General features: G+C 33.3%; 1 protein-coding gene across 1 annotated transcript in view; it reads right to left on the bottom strand.

The window, feature by feature from the left end:
• LOC145692684 (uncharacterized) overlaps positions 1-18,695 on the bottom strand; it is a 279,895-nt gene that overhangs the window by 57,668 nt on the left and 203,532 nt on the right. Inside the window, exons 41-46 of the mRNA XM_081768066.1 lie at positions 17,475-17,534; positions 12,699-12,746; positions 7,567-7,623; positions 4,054-4,107; positions 528-587; positions 357-410 (exon numbers count right to left, since the gene is read on the bottom strand). Coding sequence (XP_081624192.1) covers positions 357-410; positions 528-587; positions 4,054-4,107; positions 7,567-7,623; positions 12,699-12,746; positions 17,475-17,534 — 333 coding nt within the window. The remainder of the gene's footprint in view (positions 1-356; positions 411-527; positions 588-4,053; positions 4,108-7,566; positions 7,624-12,698; positions 12,747-17,474; positions 17,535-18,695) is intronic.

The raw sequence follows: 18,695 nt of genomic DNA, 5'->3' as shown, positions 1-18,695 counted from the left end.
ATACAAATATTAATAACAATCATTATTACATATTTTTGTAGCAATTAGCCAAGCAAAATGTTTAGATATGAAATCTTCTTCAAATAGTTATTTTTTTTCTTTATTATTATCATCTAACTATTTGGATGAAATCTTTCCTGTATTGTAACTTTCCTATATACGTGTATATTTTTCCTTTAGGTTAGAATTTATAAGTTACCTTTGTAAGTCAAGACAAGCAAAATAAGAGTAATGATAACTTTAAATGTATTTTTTTAAGAAAGTATGTTAAGGTTCCTAACAGAAAAAAAAATACCAGTGTTAATGACTGAAGAAAATATAAGAATATTTTAAGATAACTTTCAGGTTCCACTTACCTGTTGCATCTGTAATTTTGTCATCGTCTTTTACATCACTCCATGAATGTTTATCTGCAAAAATATACAAAACGACGTAATCAATTCTCTTTTTAACATCAACTTGTAGTAACACTTGATACTAATAAGCAAATTTTTAATAGCAATTAACATTATGAGAAAGAAATATACCTGCTGATTTAGGTGGAATTCTTTCATCAACATACTTCCGTTTCCTTCGGTAATGAAACCCTGAAACAATGAAATGAACTTAAGTAGATTGTCAAAATAAACGTGGAAAGGTGTTTCAAAACAACACCCACAACCTTTGGAAGCTGCTTCCTGACACCAAGATAAGAGAAAAAGTAAGACCAACCTGGGTGCACAACTGCTTCCTTTCGAGGTTATAGGCTGCCGAAAACATGAGAAAAGAAGATTTAAAGGTTCATAGCTCCAAAACTATGGGACCTACCGTAGTCGGGTCAAGACTTCACTTAAGAACTAGTATGTAGACTATCCAAAAATACATGTTTCAGAATTCTAAGGTGCTCACCTAATAATTTTATACAAGGAGTTTGTCTAGGGGCATATAATTTGAAGTACTCACCAACTTCTTCTATAAAAATCGTGAGTTCGTGAGTTCCTTAGGTTTCTGAAACATTGATTTCTAGATATGTTAGTTAGTTTCTTATGTTAGTTCCTTACTGGTCTTGACCTGATTACGGCAGGTCACATGGTATTGGAGCTATGGACTTTTAAAGTTCATATTTTCACGTTTCTGACAGCCTATAACTTCGAAAGGGAGCATTTGTGCACCCAGGTTTGTCTACACTTTTATCTTATCTTGGTGTAAGGAATCACCTTCCAAACGTTGTCGGTGTTGTTTTGAAACACACTGTATATATATATATATATATATATATATATATATATATATATATATATATATATATATATATATATATATATAACAGATATATAATATTTGTCAATAACATTTGAAAGGTTTCGATCTAAAGGGTGAAATTTCGAGTATATTTTGTTTGAGACTACGGCTGTACAATGAAATATTTTAAATTATGAAAGTATCTGTATCACTTGCAGTATTTGAGATTTAAATGGAAAGTGCGTTTAATATCTGGTTTATTATAATTATAGAGTATTACGGAATTATTTGTAGTTTTTGTTTGAAGGTCGGAAGTTGTAGGGAGTTGTGTTAGAGGCAATTAATATTTTTTTTCTACAATTGAAAATGTATTCTTGGTCGATTTAGAGTATATCTATTCGTAGCACTCCTTTCCAGTTTTTGTGTCACTTTAATTGTTAGATTAAACATGTATTGTTGAAACACCTTACAAACGAACCAGATATAACCTGGTTTGCCATTAAAAATTTACTACCAAGGCAGAGACAAGATAGTAGCGTCATAGTTAGCAGGCAGAGACCTAATGGTACATGTAGCAAATTATTAAATTCACTTCTCTGTGTGACGCGTGACAGCGCGTGTGCCAGTATATGTGATGTTTCATCCACCACAACCGCATGCACAAGCCTTTGTCCTTTCAGTCCGTAGTATAGCACGGACGTTGAAAATCGGCGTGTCGCTGCGAGATGCCTTCCTGATGCCATCGAGTCCATATGCGATACACTATGGCCGCATTCCATCTAATACAGACACCATTGTCGTGAATGGATAAACTAGATTCGTGATACGTTACTATTCATCCACAATCAAACGCCAAAACTTGTTGCAAGGTCTGCCGATTTAACGATGAGGCATTTTCGACCGTATGCACACACTCCTCGATCTACTACTAAACTTTGGGATTTAGGATTTAGATTTCTGGGCTTTCGGCATTTAAGGCCATTTAACCACTCACGATTTGAGGGATGACGTCCCTCAGCGAACACACAATTCGGGGAAAGAGAAGGATTGGGGAAGGAAGGAAGCGGTCTGGGACCTATAAGTTTGCCTGGTGTGAATGAGGAAAACCCAGGAAAACCTCATTCAGGGTGGCTGCCCCGAAAAAGCGTATTATAATTTTTCGAACGAGTGACCTCACCGGGAACCGAACCCGGGACCGCTCGCACCGAAGGCTAAAGCTACCACTAAACTGTTGCTCTCTGGCCGGCCTCCGCTTATTGTAACTAGATGATATACAGGCTTCATGGTTCGAATGTGATTGACATTTAAACATATTCATATTTATTAGTATAGCTCTGAATCAGGATGTTATTCAACATATTCGTATGTAATAGTCATATAATTCTGAACTAGAATACATATTAATATTCTATATATTACTATTATTATTCTATATACTTAAGTTGTATTCGCTATAGACTTGAATTAGAATAATAATTAAATATACCAAAGATACCATAGAAACCAGTGATTTCCAACTCAGTGGTATCATATCTTTGTATTTCCATTAAACGCAATAAGAAAAATGCACAGAGTGGACACAGAACTGGCGCAAGCAAACAAGAATATCAATGGTAGGATTCCTGGTGTGTGTGGAAACTTCTTAAAACTTAATATAACCACCCCAATGTCCTTGTTCTTACTTCACTGGGTCTCTGTTTCGAGTGGAGAGAAGAGCTGTAACGCTACATATGAAGCATTTGGAAATGACTGCTATAGAAGAACAAAAGTAAGAATCTAATCTTATGTATATTTTTTATTCCAAGAATGTTTAACAATTTCTAACGTACTCCTTAAGCGAGATTATATCTTACGAATTACCCTTCCATTATACTGTTACAATTAGCTGCTAATCGTTAATTCTGTAATAATATATTTTAAATTAAGTTCATAACATTAATAAATCTTCCAACAAACAATTATTTTATAAGGTTATACCAGAATCATTGAATTATTTTCAGTTCAAAAAATTCAAGAGATATTTACTTGCTTGCTTTTCAATTACTGTTATAATTAAGCGCAAACAAATAAAGGAGTAGCATAAATGATTTATTCATTTTGAAAAGGTTATATTTTCAAAAGTATTACATGTACATACATTAAAGATATATGGAAAGATCCAGAAACTCACCAAATTTGTCTTGTGTATTGTAGGTGGCAGCACGAGTGCATTATCTCTCCGATCGGGTGTGGCAGTGCGAGGCTAGTAACTGTCGAAAATGGAGGGAAAGCAAGAAAAAAGACGTCGTTTGGACGTGTGTCGCGTCACCAAAGAGGCCTATATTGGTGAGCATTTGTAGAGGGTATATAAATTTGGTGAGATTGTGGTTCTTTTCATACGTCATTCATGTGTGTACATGTAATACTTTTGAAAATATAGCATTTTCAAAACTAATTAATCATTTGTGCTAGCCTTGTAAGCTAAACATCGAATTTTCGCTGATGGCTGTTACTGTTGTCAAGCTATAGATAAGAAATCGTTTGCCAGGGGGATATGATGTATGGAAATTAATTAAGTGAGGGGACAACACAGAAAATTTGAAAATATATACACCAGTGAGCAAAAAGTTTTTGAGATTACACAGCATTCAAATGTTCTTGATGTCTTTAATGTTGACAACGGTAATATCTGAAGTGAAAACTCAATGTTTAACATACTTATTTGAATTTAACTATAACAGTATATAGAGAACAAAACAAGGATTTAAAAAATCATTGCTAATAGTACTTCTCTGATAGCTTCCATTATAATATTTTAGTTCAATTTTTCTATTTTTGTGCTGTATTTCTAACCTGGTCTTGGTATTAGAGAAGGCGGTACTTCTAAGTTTCTGATTATTGCCACGCCTAAAATAAAATACCAAAAATACATTTTCAGAATTTAGAATTTTCTCAATTTTAGGTCGTTTAGTAGAATTCAATATACTCTCAAACATACATCTATAAAATTAAAACAAATCACAAATTTTGAATATTAAATTTCAGTAAACGGATTCCTCCTTTACGTTATTTAATGACTAACGTGCTATAAATAGTCATATTTCACTTTTAAAAATTTTTATTTCATAATTAAGCAAAGGCTTCAATTCATCTTCAATAAATTTTTATTACGTGTGATTTGAAGACTAAAATTTTCCACACAAAACAGATTCATATTTTATCTTAATATTACATTATATACCAATTCATATGTACTTAATATCCTGCCTTACTAAAAATAATACAAAATTTACCATTTTTCTCTTGCTTATTTTTCATAAGTGAAAGGAGATAATGAAATGCAAGTTACCACAATCATAGATAATGTTATTCTACAATAGAAAATATGAACCTAAAGGATTTTTAGTGTTGCCATCCATAGAAATTACAGTGTTGCTAGAGAAAAACGTCCCTGAAACCTAAGTTAAGGCAGTGAGTAGAGGAACGAACTCAACTACATTTGATTACGTATCATGTTGTTTTGGTATCCTGTGAACTACTTTTTGAATAATAGTTGTATTTAGTTTATAATAAACAAAATAGTTTTAACATACAGTTATTAACACTAAATAATAATGTTATTTAAAAAGTAATTCACAAGAAACCAAAACAACATGATACGTAACCAAATGCAGTTGAGTTCGTTCCTCTACTCGTTGTCTTAAGTTAGATTTTAGAGGCGTTTTTTCTAGCAACACTGTAATTTCTATGGATGGCAACACTGAAAATCCTTTAGGTTCATATTTTCTATTGTAGAATAACATTATATAAGATTGTGGTATGTTGCATTTCATTATCTTCTTTCACTTATGAATAAACAAGCAAAAGAAAAATGGTAAATTTTGTATTATTTTTAGTATGTTAGGCTCTCAAGACATAGACATATACCATATTTAAGACAAAGATTTAACAATAATAAAAGGTAAACAAAATGCCTACCCGAAAGCACCAAAAATTAACTAATTTTGTGCATTTCGGTAAATATATATATTAGCTTCCTCAGCACATGTCCTTTCAGAAAACTATTTTTTATCTACACCATGTTGATTATCTTTCTCCTAATGTAATTGCCTTTGTTACTTCTTACTTTTTTTTCGTTTCGAAAACGTAATCCGTAAAGAATGGAAGTAGAATGTTTTAATATTGATTGAGTGAAATACAAACTTTCAGTCTTTAGTTTATGTTTTCTGCCTCATGTTTCAGTATGATCATAGTATAAAAGAATACAGTGATTAACTAGATTTGAATGCTCCAAGAGCATTGCCAGAACGAACTTAAAACAATTAATTTTTCTTATTAACCTCTACAGACTTTAACCAATTGTTCTATGTACTTTATTATTATACTTATTAAAGAATTCTTGGAATATATCTATTCCTTGAGTACTAAATTTTTTCCACGTGTTTTGTTTAAAGGTTCTATTAATAAGTTGTGGCATATGTTGTTTTATGGAAAAAATGCTGAAAATGGAAGGCTCAAAATTTAAAAATTAGCAAAATATCATTTCTCTATGATTTACGTTCCCGAGATATGGCTCCTTAAATCTCTTGAAATCGGAACGTTTTAGTCAATATCTGGGGAACGGTGGCCAGTTTGGCCAGTGGCCACCGGTTACTGTTTGGTGACAAAATTTCCATCATCCTCTTAGGCATTGATGAACATGAATATAATCTTTCTATGACTTACGGTCCCCGAGATATGGCTTCTTAAATCTCTCGAAATCGGAAACTTTTTTATCAATATCTCGAAAACGGTAGGAGTGCCGCGAAATATTCTATCACTTTGATGCTCTATCGAATGGAGTACTAAAAACTAAAAAATTCGCAAATAACAGATACACACACTGACACACAGACATAGAGAGTTCAGTAACCAACTTTTTAAGCTCGTTGGAAAGGAAGTATAACTCAAATTTGGAGTTTTGACGAATGATGGTTAGATTCAAATTAGTATAGTGACCATATCAAAGTATATAGAGCATGCGAATAAAGTTATCACAGAAATAGAAAACAAGAAAGATCCTATTCGTTACAGAACAGTATATGTGTGTATGGTTTAAGAAATAGTATTCAATTGATCTTTCTACAAAATTTAAAAGTTTTAGTGAAATATAGTAAATAAAGGGCACACTTAAAATAACTTAGTGACTGATTACGTAAGATATTTCGAGACATACATTTATTTAAAAAAGGGAAGAACTAAATATGACAACCTTTGAAGCAAGGGACAAACTTCAAATACGCAAGTCAGGAAATAACAAGGTTCAGTTGTAATCGTACCACTTTTTTTCGACCAATTTTATTTTATAATAAAGAGTAAATATACCATTGGTGATGAGAAAGAAGGCATGTTTCGCTAATTATTACACAGCCACACACAAAACACAACAATTCTGTGCCTCGGACCCCAGAATATGGAGTTGACATATTTTGTTACACAGAATCCAAATTTCGAAGCCCTAGGACGACTATGGGCCAATTTTTCTTTATGGATGAAAATCTTCACCAATTTGGGGAAGGGAGGATTCATGTAACACACCCATACGAAAACAAAATTGTGTAGCGGACCCCAAGGCATGGATTCGATGTATTTTGATACACAGAATCCAAATTTCCAACGCCCAGGACGATTGCCCGTGTCAATTTTGTTTTATAGGCGAAAAACGTGTGTGTCCTGTCTATCCAAAATCGCTCAAATTTTTAGTGGAAATTGTAAGTGTAAGATAGCAAGGTTACAGGAATATGTTACATTTTTTTAATGAAAAATAAAACTAAGTGTAATAGATTTAAAAATGTATGCGTATCCTTCCTATCCACTATCGCTCAAGTTTTGAGCCTCTAACAAAACATTGACACAGTCAATGGTTCTAAGGCTTCGAAATTTGGATTCTGTGTAACAAAATACATCGAATCGATGCTTTGGGGTCCATTGCTCCGAACTTTTATTTTTTGTGTCGGTGTTATCAGCCAGCTCCATAAAACACTAGTTGGTGCAATAGGAATAGAATATTTGAATATAAGGGAAATTTTATGGAGGACTCCTGGAAATTAAGAAAAGTAATGTTACTCGAAAGAAGATAATTAACAGCATGTGTTTCTACAGACAACGTTAGTTTTCTAGTAAGGATATGAGCTGAACAAATCAATAATATTTTTGCCAGGACATACACTGTTAGTTAATTTTGAGTGTTTTTTGGGATAAGTACTCTTTTGATACTTACATCGTATTTAATCAAGTATTTGATACTAAAACATATTTCAGTGTTGTGTTGCCTCATAGTAAATGGTATTATGTAGAGTTTGATATTTATAGAAATTATAAACTTACCTGGTGGTAAAAGAGGAGGAAACGGATTTTGTGCTTTAGGGTTAGGTCCATCCCTTGCTGTAACAATTTTAAATTAAAATTTTACAATTTTAATCACTGATATTTTTTACTTTGAATAGAATCTATAATGATATTTTTATTCATTACATTCTTCTATATTATTCAGTAACAAAATGTCATAACTTAGTCAAGTATTATGCCACGTCATAGTAACAAAAAAAATAGTAACCATCACAGATGCCAAAATAGAGATGCACAGGTACTTCGAGCTTTTTCCTCACAAATTGTATCTGTATTCACATACCAAATTAACCCGTTTAAGATCTAGTATTTATACAAAGGTCAAAGTACTGTCTTCGTTATTCGATTACAAAAGTACCAATAAAGCTTCTTACTTTGATTTTTTTTTTGTTTCTCGAAGACTAGAGGCATTGTAGAACACGTTACGTATGGTTTCACGCCTTTGTGCCTCAAGCCATAGGAGGGTAATGACGTAATAGCTTAAAAGGAACTACTTTTGTTACACCCATTTTCATTATCTTTTGGCGGGCTTACTTCCGCACCTAGAAAACTGAGATTTTGCACAAATATTCACAGCACCAATTAGTATTTTTCCAGATCTCTGCGTTAACACAGAGGCGGTCTAGAGGGGAAGAAAGGTAAAATATGGAATATTTTCTTTAACAAAAATATTTTTCTTCGCGATTTTTCCGCCTCGGATACATGATGGCGACATGTAAATAGTACTGGCTGAAAGGCTGTTTTATTCTAAAGAGAATGAGGTATGAACCATGATCCTATGATAAATAGGGATATCTCAGGAAATTTTTACCTGAGATTCTAGAAGATAGAAATTTTGCACATTCAGTGTAGCCCTTAGTAATTTTCAGAATTTTTTCAGATCTCTGCGTTAAACAGCTGGTTCCAGAAGGGCAAAAAGGTAAAAAAATGATATTATAGAATTGTTTCGATAATTTTTTTATTACTATTAGTGTTCATAAGTTATTGTGGCGAGATTACAGAAAGATGTTACATTTTAATGAAAACTCAAAACAAGTGTAATAATGGTATAAGAATGCATGTGTTCATAGTTTGTTGAGGAAAACAATGTAACGTTATATTGTCGTTGGCAGTAATTGAATCTTCGATTTTTCTTTCTTTCCTTTCATTTAAGAGCAGCCCGTCTACAAGGTAATAAGTGGATGAAAGACCATTTTCACCATATACATGGTAAAAGTTATGTGTCAGTTCTACAGTGGAACAAACGTCTAAATTATTACTTTTTATTTTTCATGAGATGAATGTTTATATTATGACTGATTTTCATTATATATATATATATATATATATATATATATATATATATATATATATATATATATATATATATATATATATATATTGTTGAGGGATTGGAGTTAGATAAATTTTATTTTCAAAATTTTTAAGAATTAGATCAAATAAAGATAAAATGAATGTTCAAGAACTAAAAGACAAAAACTCAAAGTTAAGTAATTGCAGAATTAGGTTAAAGAAATAAATTACAAAATTATGTTGTCTATGTTTTGGTTGTGTCAGATGTAAGTACACATGTATTAATGTGCAATGTTGTGATTACGAAGGAAAACACAGAAATAATGCTGTGTCAGAAATGCTGAAATAATAAGTTGTAATGTTTATGTTTGTCAAGTCAATTGTTAACATCAACATAAAATTTTAGGATGTAACAAAATTGCCAGATTACGGAGATAGACGTCTGGAGATTTTGTCTATTTGATGATCATTGCAGAAATGTTAATTTCGGCAATGAGATAGCAAACACGTGGAGAAATGTGAAGCAAGGTGGCAGTCTGGACAGTAACTGGATTGACATAAATACTCTTGGAAATTGAGATCGAGATCATTCAGAGGCATTCTGAGATTAGACTGTGTTCAGCGATTAAACAGCGATTTAACAGCGAGAGGTCTCAGTCAGTGAGTCGACAAAGAGACTGACAATTCAATCTTTTGTTATTTAAGATTTCGACGAGTTTTACTTTAAACCATTCGAAAGCTATGGTCAACTAGTTCAAAACGCAATTACTATAGCTGTTCTTCAGTGGAACATTTTAGCAACGTTTTTGGAGTTTACTCTGCTGCACCTTAAGCTTCATTAGAGACTTCATCATCAGCTACTCAGAAAGTATGTGTTTGCTATTTGTTTTACATCACCAAATAGAGAACATAATCAGACTCATTAAGTTGTAATCTGGAAATGTTTGGACATCCTACACATAACATAATACACTATCACATCACTTTTTATAATTGAAAATACAATGAATCTAAACCTTACTCGTCTTGTGTTTACTTTTGAAATTAGTAATAGAATTTCCCTGACATTATAGAAAATGTTAGGAGGACGACCTTCCTGTCATTTTGAGCTACGTACATGCTATTAAAGGCACGACAAGGAGGGTTGACTATATATATATACGAGGTGTGTTCAAAGAGTATCGAACCTTTGGTTAGCAAAAATACATTTATCGGTTCTGAGATTCGAAACACTAATCCCGTTCGAAGTAGTCTCCTTGATAGTGCACACAATTCTCCCAGTGCTCCCTCTATTGTTGGAAATACTTTTGGAGTGCAGCTTTTGGTCTGGTGGGCAACCGTACCGTTTCATTCCACACGATGTCTTCTCTTGACTCAAATTGGGCCTCTTTTAGTGGCATTTTCAGCTTGAGAAATAACCAAAAGTCACATGGATCGTGTCGGATGAGTAGGGAGCCTGACGACGCACAGGAATGTTCTGTTTGGCGATAAAAACCTGAGTCAATTTTTGCGGACACTCTCCTTCTGCGCAAATTCTCGTTCAAAATTGAATGTACCGGTCCGATTCAATGGTTTCCGCTTGGGTATTCCCAAGCTTTTGGTGATATTTCATGTAATATCGCTACTCAAGTTTTTTCTGTCATTTTACAAAAAACTCAAATCCGAATACCATTCACTAGACGTCTTCACTCGTTAGCTCACTGCTAACGACTCACTTCTGCGGACAGAAAAAAATTACGACTGCGTATGAGTGTCCCCCTGTACATCAAAACTTAAGAAAGTCTCCCGCGCTTCAAATAAAAATAAGATTCGATACCTTTTGAACACACCTTGCATATATACACGAAAGCGTCAATTTTTAATAACATTTCCCAAATATAATTTTCAAAGAAACCTAAAGGTAATATCTTCTTGATTTCTTTTTTCAGATGTGAGATATTAATTTTCTGTATAATTGTGGACAAAATGGAGGTAATATGAACTTCTTATAACGAAAACAGTAACAGCATAACTAGATCTAAAATTAATTTTATTAAAAAAAGAATTTGGTCTCAAGTTCACATCTAATATTATCCAAACGCATTGGACGAACCTGGAGATAGACGAGGACAAGCAATAACGTTCACTTACGTTATGCACTAGATGAAAAATATCTCTCAAATATTCGCTCTGCTACTCATATATCTAAATAATTAACTGTAAATTTAATTTTAATTTTAATAACCAAGTATCATTATTAGCTTTATAAATTTCTGTATTCCATTTACCATGTAAAAAAACAATATAAAATAATAAAAATTAGTACTAAAGTTGGTAGTAACCCAGGGACATAATTAAGTCATAAGTTTTAAACATGATTTTATCTTTCTTTTACAACAATAAAATAATGTCAAATCGTTACAATTGGCAAAATAAGCTTTAGAAGTTTGTACTAGTCAATAAGAACCTGAAAAAAGAAAGCTATATTACTTCTTGACTTTCCGTTGAACTAATAACATGTTGTACTCTTTGTGTTCTGTTCTCTTATATGACTTCTATATTTAAGTTTGTGAAGTAAATTCTGAGCTCAAAATGAAAACTTCATGAATAAAATTACGTGGGGAAGTCAAAAAGTAAAGGGACTTGTAATTTCTAGGGTTTGGTACTTAGCTCTGAATTAGTGTCGTCCGCAACACTTCTATGCAACATGTCACTCTTATTCCTGCGTTAGTCGTTGGAGTGGAGCAGTGCGTTAAACATGGCAGCTCCATTGTCAATCTGCACCAGGAAGGAAATGAGGGCAATGATTTGCTTTTTGTTTGCGGAAGGTGTTAGACCTGCGGAAATTATTCGGCAAATACAAGCGCAGTATGATGACAACTGTTTATAGCGAAGCAAGATGTACGAATAGATAGAGCGTTTCAAACAGGGGAGGTTGATTTTTACAGCAAATCGTTACCGTTGTAGATGAAACTTGGGTACATCATCATGAACCGGAAAGTAAAGCTGTGAGCATGGTTTGGAAACTCCCATCATCACCAGAAGTTAAGAAATTTAAACATCAATCATCAGCTAGTCATGATGCGTAACAAAATTGGATACAGGTGCAACCGAAAAACATTTTTTCCAACAGAATCAAAAACTTGTGATGGGTTGGGAAACGTTAGTTGAAGTGGAAGAAGATTATGAAGAAAAATAATGTATGTTTCAGTTTTCTATCATTAGAATAAATGTACCTTTTCTCAAAAGTCCCTTTACTTTTTGATGCGTTGAAGTGCAGGGAGATTATGAAGAAAAATAATGTATGTTTCAGTTTTCTATCATTAGAATAAATGTACCTTTTCTCAAAAGTCCCTTTACTTTTTGATGCGTTGAAGTGCAGGGAGATTATGAAGAAAAATAATGTATGTTTCAGTTTTCTATCATTAGAATAAATGTACCTTTTCTCAAAAGTCCCTTTACTTTTTGATTTCTCCTCGTATTAAATTAGTGCATTGCCAGTATTTCTCATGCAATTAATTATTATTAATAGAAAATAAAATATAATTAACAGTTGCTTTTAGAAAATAGCTAATATTATAATGCAGGGTTAGCATAAATAATTCATTCGTTTTGAAAAGGCTATACTTTCAAAAGTATTACAAATACACTCCTGAAAGATATGGAACGAACCACAACACACCACCAGATTGTGATTCTTTTCTTATATCTTTCATGTGTGTAAGTATAATACTTTTGAAAATATAACCTTTTCAAAATGAATGAAGCATTTATGCTAACCCTGTAGACCAATGAATGTGAAAATGTTCAGATATAATCATATTCTTTGAACAACTTACCTATGTTTGCCATATTTTCGTATATTTCTCTACCTTTTATGTATCTTTCTGAAAACATAGAACCAGTAGTAAAAATATCTAAACACCTCGTAGAAATTACACAATTAACAACAGTTACGAAAGTTTAATGAAATTACTTCATTAATATTTAAGTTAGAAACAACAACTCTAAATGATAAAGAAAAAATAGCAAAAGCACCAAAAATAGATCCAACAACCATTTTAAAATCTAAACGAGAAATTAACTTTTTTTCTTGTTTGCTGTCACCTTATTTGTCACAAAAGGACATAGATTAAAAAATTGTCCTGAGGATTACAAACAAATCAGAATGCTAGCCCATACATTTATATTAACACTTTCAATCCTACTGTAGTTCCGAAACTACGGGCTGTAAACTTACGTTAAATATAAGTGTCTTCCGGGAAAGACACGACCATTTGAAATTTAAAATACCAATCAAAACTGAATTTCGTATGGTCTTCTATTTGAGAAAGTAATTTTGAGTGGTTTGTGAATTATCTACTGGCAAATCTGTTCCAAGAATGCATTTTAGTCATTGTAGAAAGAGAACTAAAGAAGGTGCATCATTATTATTTACAACACCCAAGTATTATCACTTTGCAAGGAATATAATTATTGTTTGCAATGGTTATTCAGATATTGTAGAGGATATCAGGCTTAGCGCCTATTTTGAATTCTCCCTGTATGTTGTTATTATTCTTCAAACAAGAAAATGTAATTATTGAACAATAAAGAAGAGACTTTCCTATGTTGTCACCACATCCCAATACAAATTCATGCTTACCATTCTCTTCCTAGTTTCCGTAACTTCATCAAAACAAACTCAGAAACGCCATTTCAGCAATTAACAAACTTCCCCATTGACCAAGATAATTTTGATGAGCTAGTCACCCACGTGCGGAGCACCAGGAAGAAGCGAAAGCAGGGAAGTAGAACAAAACCAGGGTACACGGGACCCTCGAGGTGAGAAGTGTGACAGAAGCCGCCAGAAACACACTTTGGACCGCTATTCAGAAGAGTCGTCCTAGCAGCAATCGAGAGACGGTCGGCACGCCTGGGCCCTCACCATCCACTGCATGACAGATGTGTCATTCCGAAGAGACCAGAACATCTGGAAGCTGTTGCCCTGAGGTCGAGAGGTTCTTCACTCTCGAACGTGAGGTCCGGGATCGATACCAGACGGAAACACTCAACGGATTGGAGGATAAGGCTTCACCTGATATTTGAAGAGGCTCATCACATCGAAATGGCTGAGGTACAGTAAAACCCTTTCCTTTCCTAACCTTTGCGTCTCTGAGATCTCTTCTATTAGAAAACATGCATTTCATTTCATTCATCCCCAATTAATCACTTCAACGCTGTACTGCTCAGATCCCCACGTATTTTCTTTCTTGCCATGCGAAGTGCTATCCCCACATTCTTTTAGTAAAAACTGAAAATTGAGACAATTAACTGTGTTTGTAACCCCACAGTACAGTACAGAAAGAATATGTCTTGTACGGAAACCGGCATCTTCTAGTAGATTGATACTTTTTCTTTCATTTTTCAAAATTTCAGCTGTTTAGAGTAAAAAGTTAGGAAAATATGATTTTTAAAAAATAACTTGTATTTTGTTCAGGACACAGGACTTTATGAATTTAAATACCCCTAGGATAAAAAAAAGTGTTAATGTAGAAAAAAGGGATATGTCATTGTTGAAATCTCACTTATAGATCTTTTAAGCATTGTTAATCATTTTAGCTGTATGTTTTTTTTATTTTTATGAGCATTCTCTGATAATTATTTTGTCTGATTTCGGAAATAATGTTTGTCTAACAAAAACCCATACACTTAGTTTCGCGAACGTTGCTGAGACAAAATGAAGAATCCAAAACTATCAAATTAAAGTTACTAATTTATAAAGTAATTTTCTAGTTCTATTTTTTTTTATCCTGAATGTATTATAAATAGATATATTTAAGTTTAAAAGATTTTATAGTTCTTAGTAGAATTTCTAAAATGAAATGGTTATTGATAAAGACCATAATAATTTCACAAAATAAAACTTGCACTTCAACAACAAATAGATTTTGAAAATTTTAAATAGATTACTCTCAGAATTACTCCAATCAGAAATCATTTCCAAGTTCTCAGTAAGACGGATTAAAGTTAAGTTGATTTAAATCACGTTTCTTTGTTATCTAGAAATTAACGCAAAGGTACTGTAATAAATTCGGGAACAAAGTAGCCACTCCCTTTATCACAAGAACTTCTTCTGTAATCTGTTGGCAACTAAATGAAACTCAGGATCACACTTTTTGTTCACACTGGTCAAGATCTGGTTTCTGTGTCTCTTTTTTTATTTAAAGCAGTGACTTACATCATTGCACTTTTAACCAATCCACTTAATTAGTTAACTACGTACACTCATGTCCAAAATTATTGTCGCATATCTATAAATATGTTGTTGTAGGAATATAATTTGATAACGAATTCGTCCGGTATTTCTTATAATGTTAGTATGTGTATAATCGGCAAAGACATATATGTGGCAAATTGCGTTAAAACAGCAGTAAATAAGAACAATAAAACGAAAACAAAACTTTCTGTTCTATTTAGCAACATTTTGTTTCACTCATTCTAATTTTCGTATTTATAATTCTTTTTCTATGAAATTTACCACAAATACCGTATATATTTCCCGATTACACACATAGTATCAGTATTAAAAATAGCCTGCAAAATCATTATCAAATTATATTCCTACAAGAAGACAGAGATATGCGACAATTATTTTGGACATGAGTGTACATCATTCTCTTCTACATTATTTCTTTATAAAGCCATACTACTACCGTCAGTCATTTACATTGCAGTTTCTAATTCCAGAAAGCTGAAATACCAAATTAAGTACGAAAGAAAACAATAAATAAGCTGAAGAAATCTTTTAACACAGATGAATTCTTGAAACAGAAAACTCTAATTTATACAATACATTTTAACATCTTTCAATCTTCAGCTTAAATTGTGTTAATACTATGTGGAAACATGATGGAAAAGATAAAAAATATAGACGTCGGCAAGAAAGTGTACTATTATCGACGCAACGCAATTTTCTGTTAAACACATTGTTAACGTGATTTTGTACTAGATTTTTAATGTAAAATAGAACATGAATGTGGTCTTGTGTTGTCTTGGTGGAGCACGATGTCCTCCCTTTTTATCTCGCTGCTCGCTTTTACTTGTTGTTTCAATGAAATTTCTCGAACTGGACGCAGTACAAATTTAAATTTGTTGAAGCAGCTCTTAGAATGTCCTTAAAGTTCAAACAGACACAGAGCATGAACTTAAATGAGTGAATATTTAACACTGGTCCTCTGATCCCTTTCACTCAACATTATCGTGAAAATATCCACTTTATATCATCAGAAATCATTCGTTTTGCGAAAACCAAGAAAAGATCAGAAACATATTGTAAATGGAATGACGATCAAGGTATTTTTTCCCCTGAGTTCGAGTCAGACATAATGTAGTAAGAAGTGCATCCTGATTTCATAGAATGTTATAGAAGTATTCTGGATAGCCTTAGTACCTTTTATTTATATCGCTAACGATCTTTACTTAGACTAAACTTGTAGGTGAAGCTTAATTCAGTCATTTTCGACTATTAATGATCGTCAAGTTTATGACTCTTGCCTTACACACAATCCGATTCACCTCAAAGTTGTAAAAACACATTTCAAAAATCTGCTTGCACAAGTGTGAAACTTTCTCACTCTTTTGGGGCTAAAACACATTGTACAGAAAGTATAAATTTGAACACTCACATATAATACGAAATACACATGACTGACTGATGCATTAAAGTGTCTGCTTTATAGTGCTAGCAATCCTTCATGCGTGTGTTACCATCATGTGATTGCAATAACGGCACATACATATGTAGAAAATATTAACAACTTTTCTGGATAATCTGTGTATAACAGCAAATCATACTATTGTTGCTAACCTAACTAACTCTATGACTTATTGAATCCGGAGGTTCAATGCCGCGTTCACAAAAGTTTATGGCTCTATGGCTAAGTTCTCCATTGACTTCTATCCTTAGCCTACTGGACCCAGTTTCCACTTTGTATCCCTATTTCTGCGACATCCATCTTAATATTGTCCCCCCATCTGCGCATAGGCCTTCCTAGTGGTGGTTTTCGAATTGGTCTTCCAGTTAAGACTTCGAAAACGTTCCTACTTTCTTCCATTCTGGCTACGTGACCTGCCCACCTGAGCCTCCCAGATTTGATGACCCTAACAATGTTTCGTAAACCGTATAAATTATGTATTTCCTCATTATGAAATTTCCTCCATTCCCCCATTCTCGTTCCTCTTGAGTCCGAATATTCGTCTCAGGATTTTGTTCTCAAATACTTTCAGTCTATGTTCTTCCCTCAGAGTAAGCGACCATGTTTCTCAACCATACAGTTAATTGTTGCTATTAAAAGTAATTATAATTTACTGTATTTATTTCGTACGGAAACAAATGTACAATATAAAAGAAAATAAAGCTTAAGGCAACTTTTCTCTTTCTGTGTGTTCCTAACGCATCTTACTTTTACTATATTTATAATCTAATTACAGGTTGGGAAATACCTTCAAACTGGTACGTTCAATCTTATGTTATAACGTCTTCTAAAAATATCTTGTACCTGTACTTAGCTACAGATATTTTTTAGACCTGACTCAACACAACTGAGAAAACAAATGTTCTTGCTATAACTTACGTGAATGTGTCGGATAATCTCTTGGATAATCTCTTCCAGAATAGAACAACTGTTCAAGACCTGTTCAGATACATAAATAAATAAATAAATAAATACAAGGTCAAATTTACAAATCAAAACTCATTACATTGATTGACGTTGCACAAACATGTACAGTCAGTGACAAAAATTCTTTCCATTTGTTAAAATTTATTTTGGAAATAACTGTGGTATGGCTGGAACGTCGGTGGTACGGCTTGAACGTATAGAAAATTACATTCTTTTTAATTTACTGAAAACTGTACTCAAACTTTCCTTACATTTTGAAGTTACTTACGAAACTAACAACACCAAACGGAAAAAAATGTTGTGTCGCTGGCTATACAATACTTAGAAATATAACTATAAACTAATAGATAAATAAATGTAATTGTAGTTGAACAGGAATGAGCTAATATAGAAGGATTTATTCTTGAAGATAAGCCATTTCCCCGAATAAAGTAATACTGGTGAACTATAGTTCTAACAAATGCCACTACCTTGAAAAAACGTCTTTCCAGTTCATCTTCTAGGATCTTGTCGTTGTTTTGTAATCTTTTATATCGTCGGCGTTCCGACAAAATTCACAAACTTCAAAAACATACGAATGGAGTTTGGTACTTCTTCCAGTATGATGGCGATACACAAGCTGAAATACACGACATTCTGACGTTGTTAGGCTAGATGTAGCAGGTGAAATTGTGATCCTAGGCGTGGTTATAGTTAACATAACAATGCCATCTGCTACATCTAACCTCATAATATGCATCAAAACGTCGTATATTTCACCTTGAATATCATCCTCGTACTGGAAGAAGTATCTAACTCTATTCGTGTGTTTTTTGGAGTTAGTGACTTCTGCCTGAACGCCGATGATATTGTAAGGTTCCGCATGTCTTCACATCATGCTGAAAGCATGTGTGTACCGCACGTGTTGGCAGTAAACAAATACAACGCAGACGACAGTACCGAAGAGGAGTCACCCACAATCGCTAGCAATCGGCAAGACGGAGATCAACGAAGGTAGCTGACATTTTAGGATAAAAGTCACCAGCACACCTCAAGAAGCATCAATCTACACAGGTTGATCAAACCACCAAAAGCTCTAAGGCGCCTGGCCATTGGGAACACCTTACCCCTTCACGACGCTTGGTCAATTGAGAGATACCCTTCCTAAAAAGCCCTACGACGCTTGGTCAATAA

The sequence above is a fragment of the Thermobia domestica genome, chromosome 8, assembly GCF_964235325.1.
Source record: "Thermobia domestica chromosome 8, izTheDome1.hap1.1, whole genome shotgun sequence".
Lineage (NCBI taxonomy): Eukaryota > Metazoa > Arthropoda > Insecta > Zygentoma > Lepismatidae > Thermobia > Thermobia domestica.
Note: the sequence above shows the minus strand (reverse complement) of the source record. Positions and strands in the feature narration are given on the sequence as shown.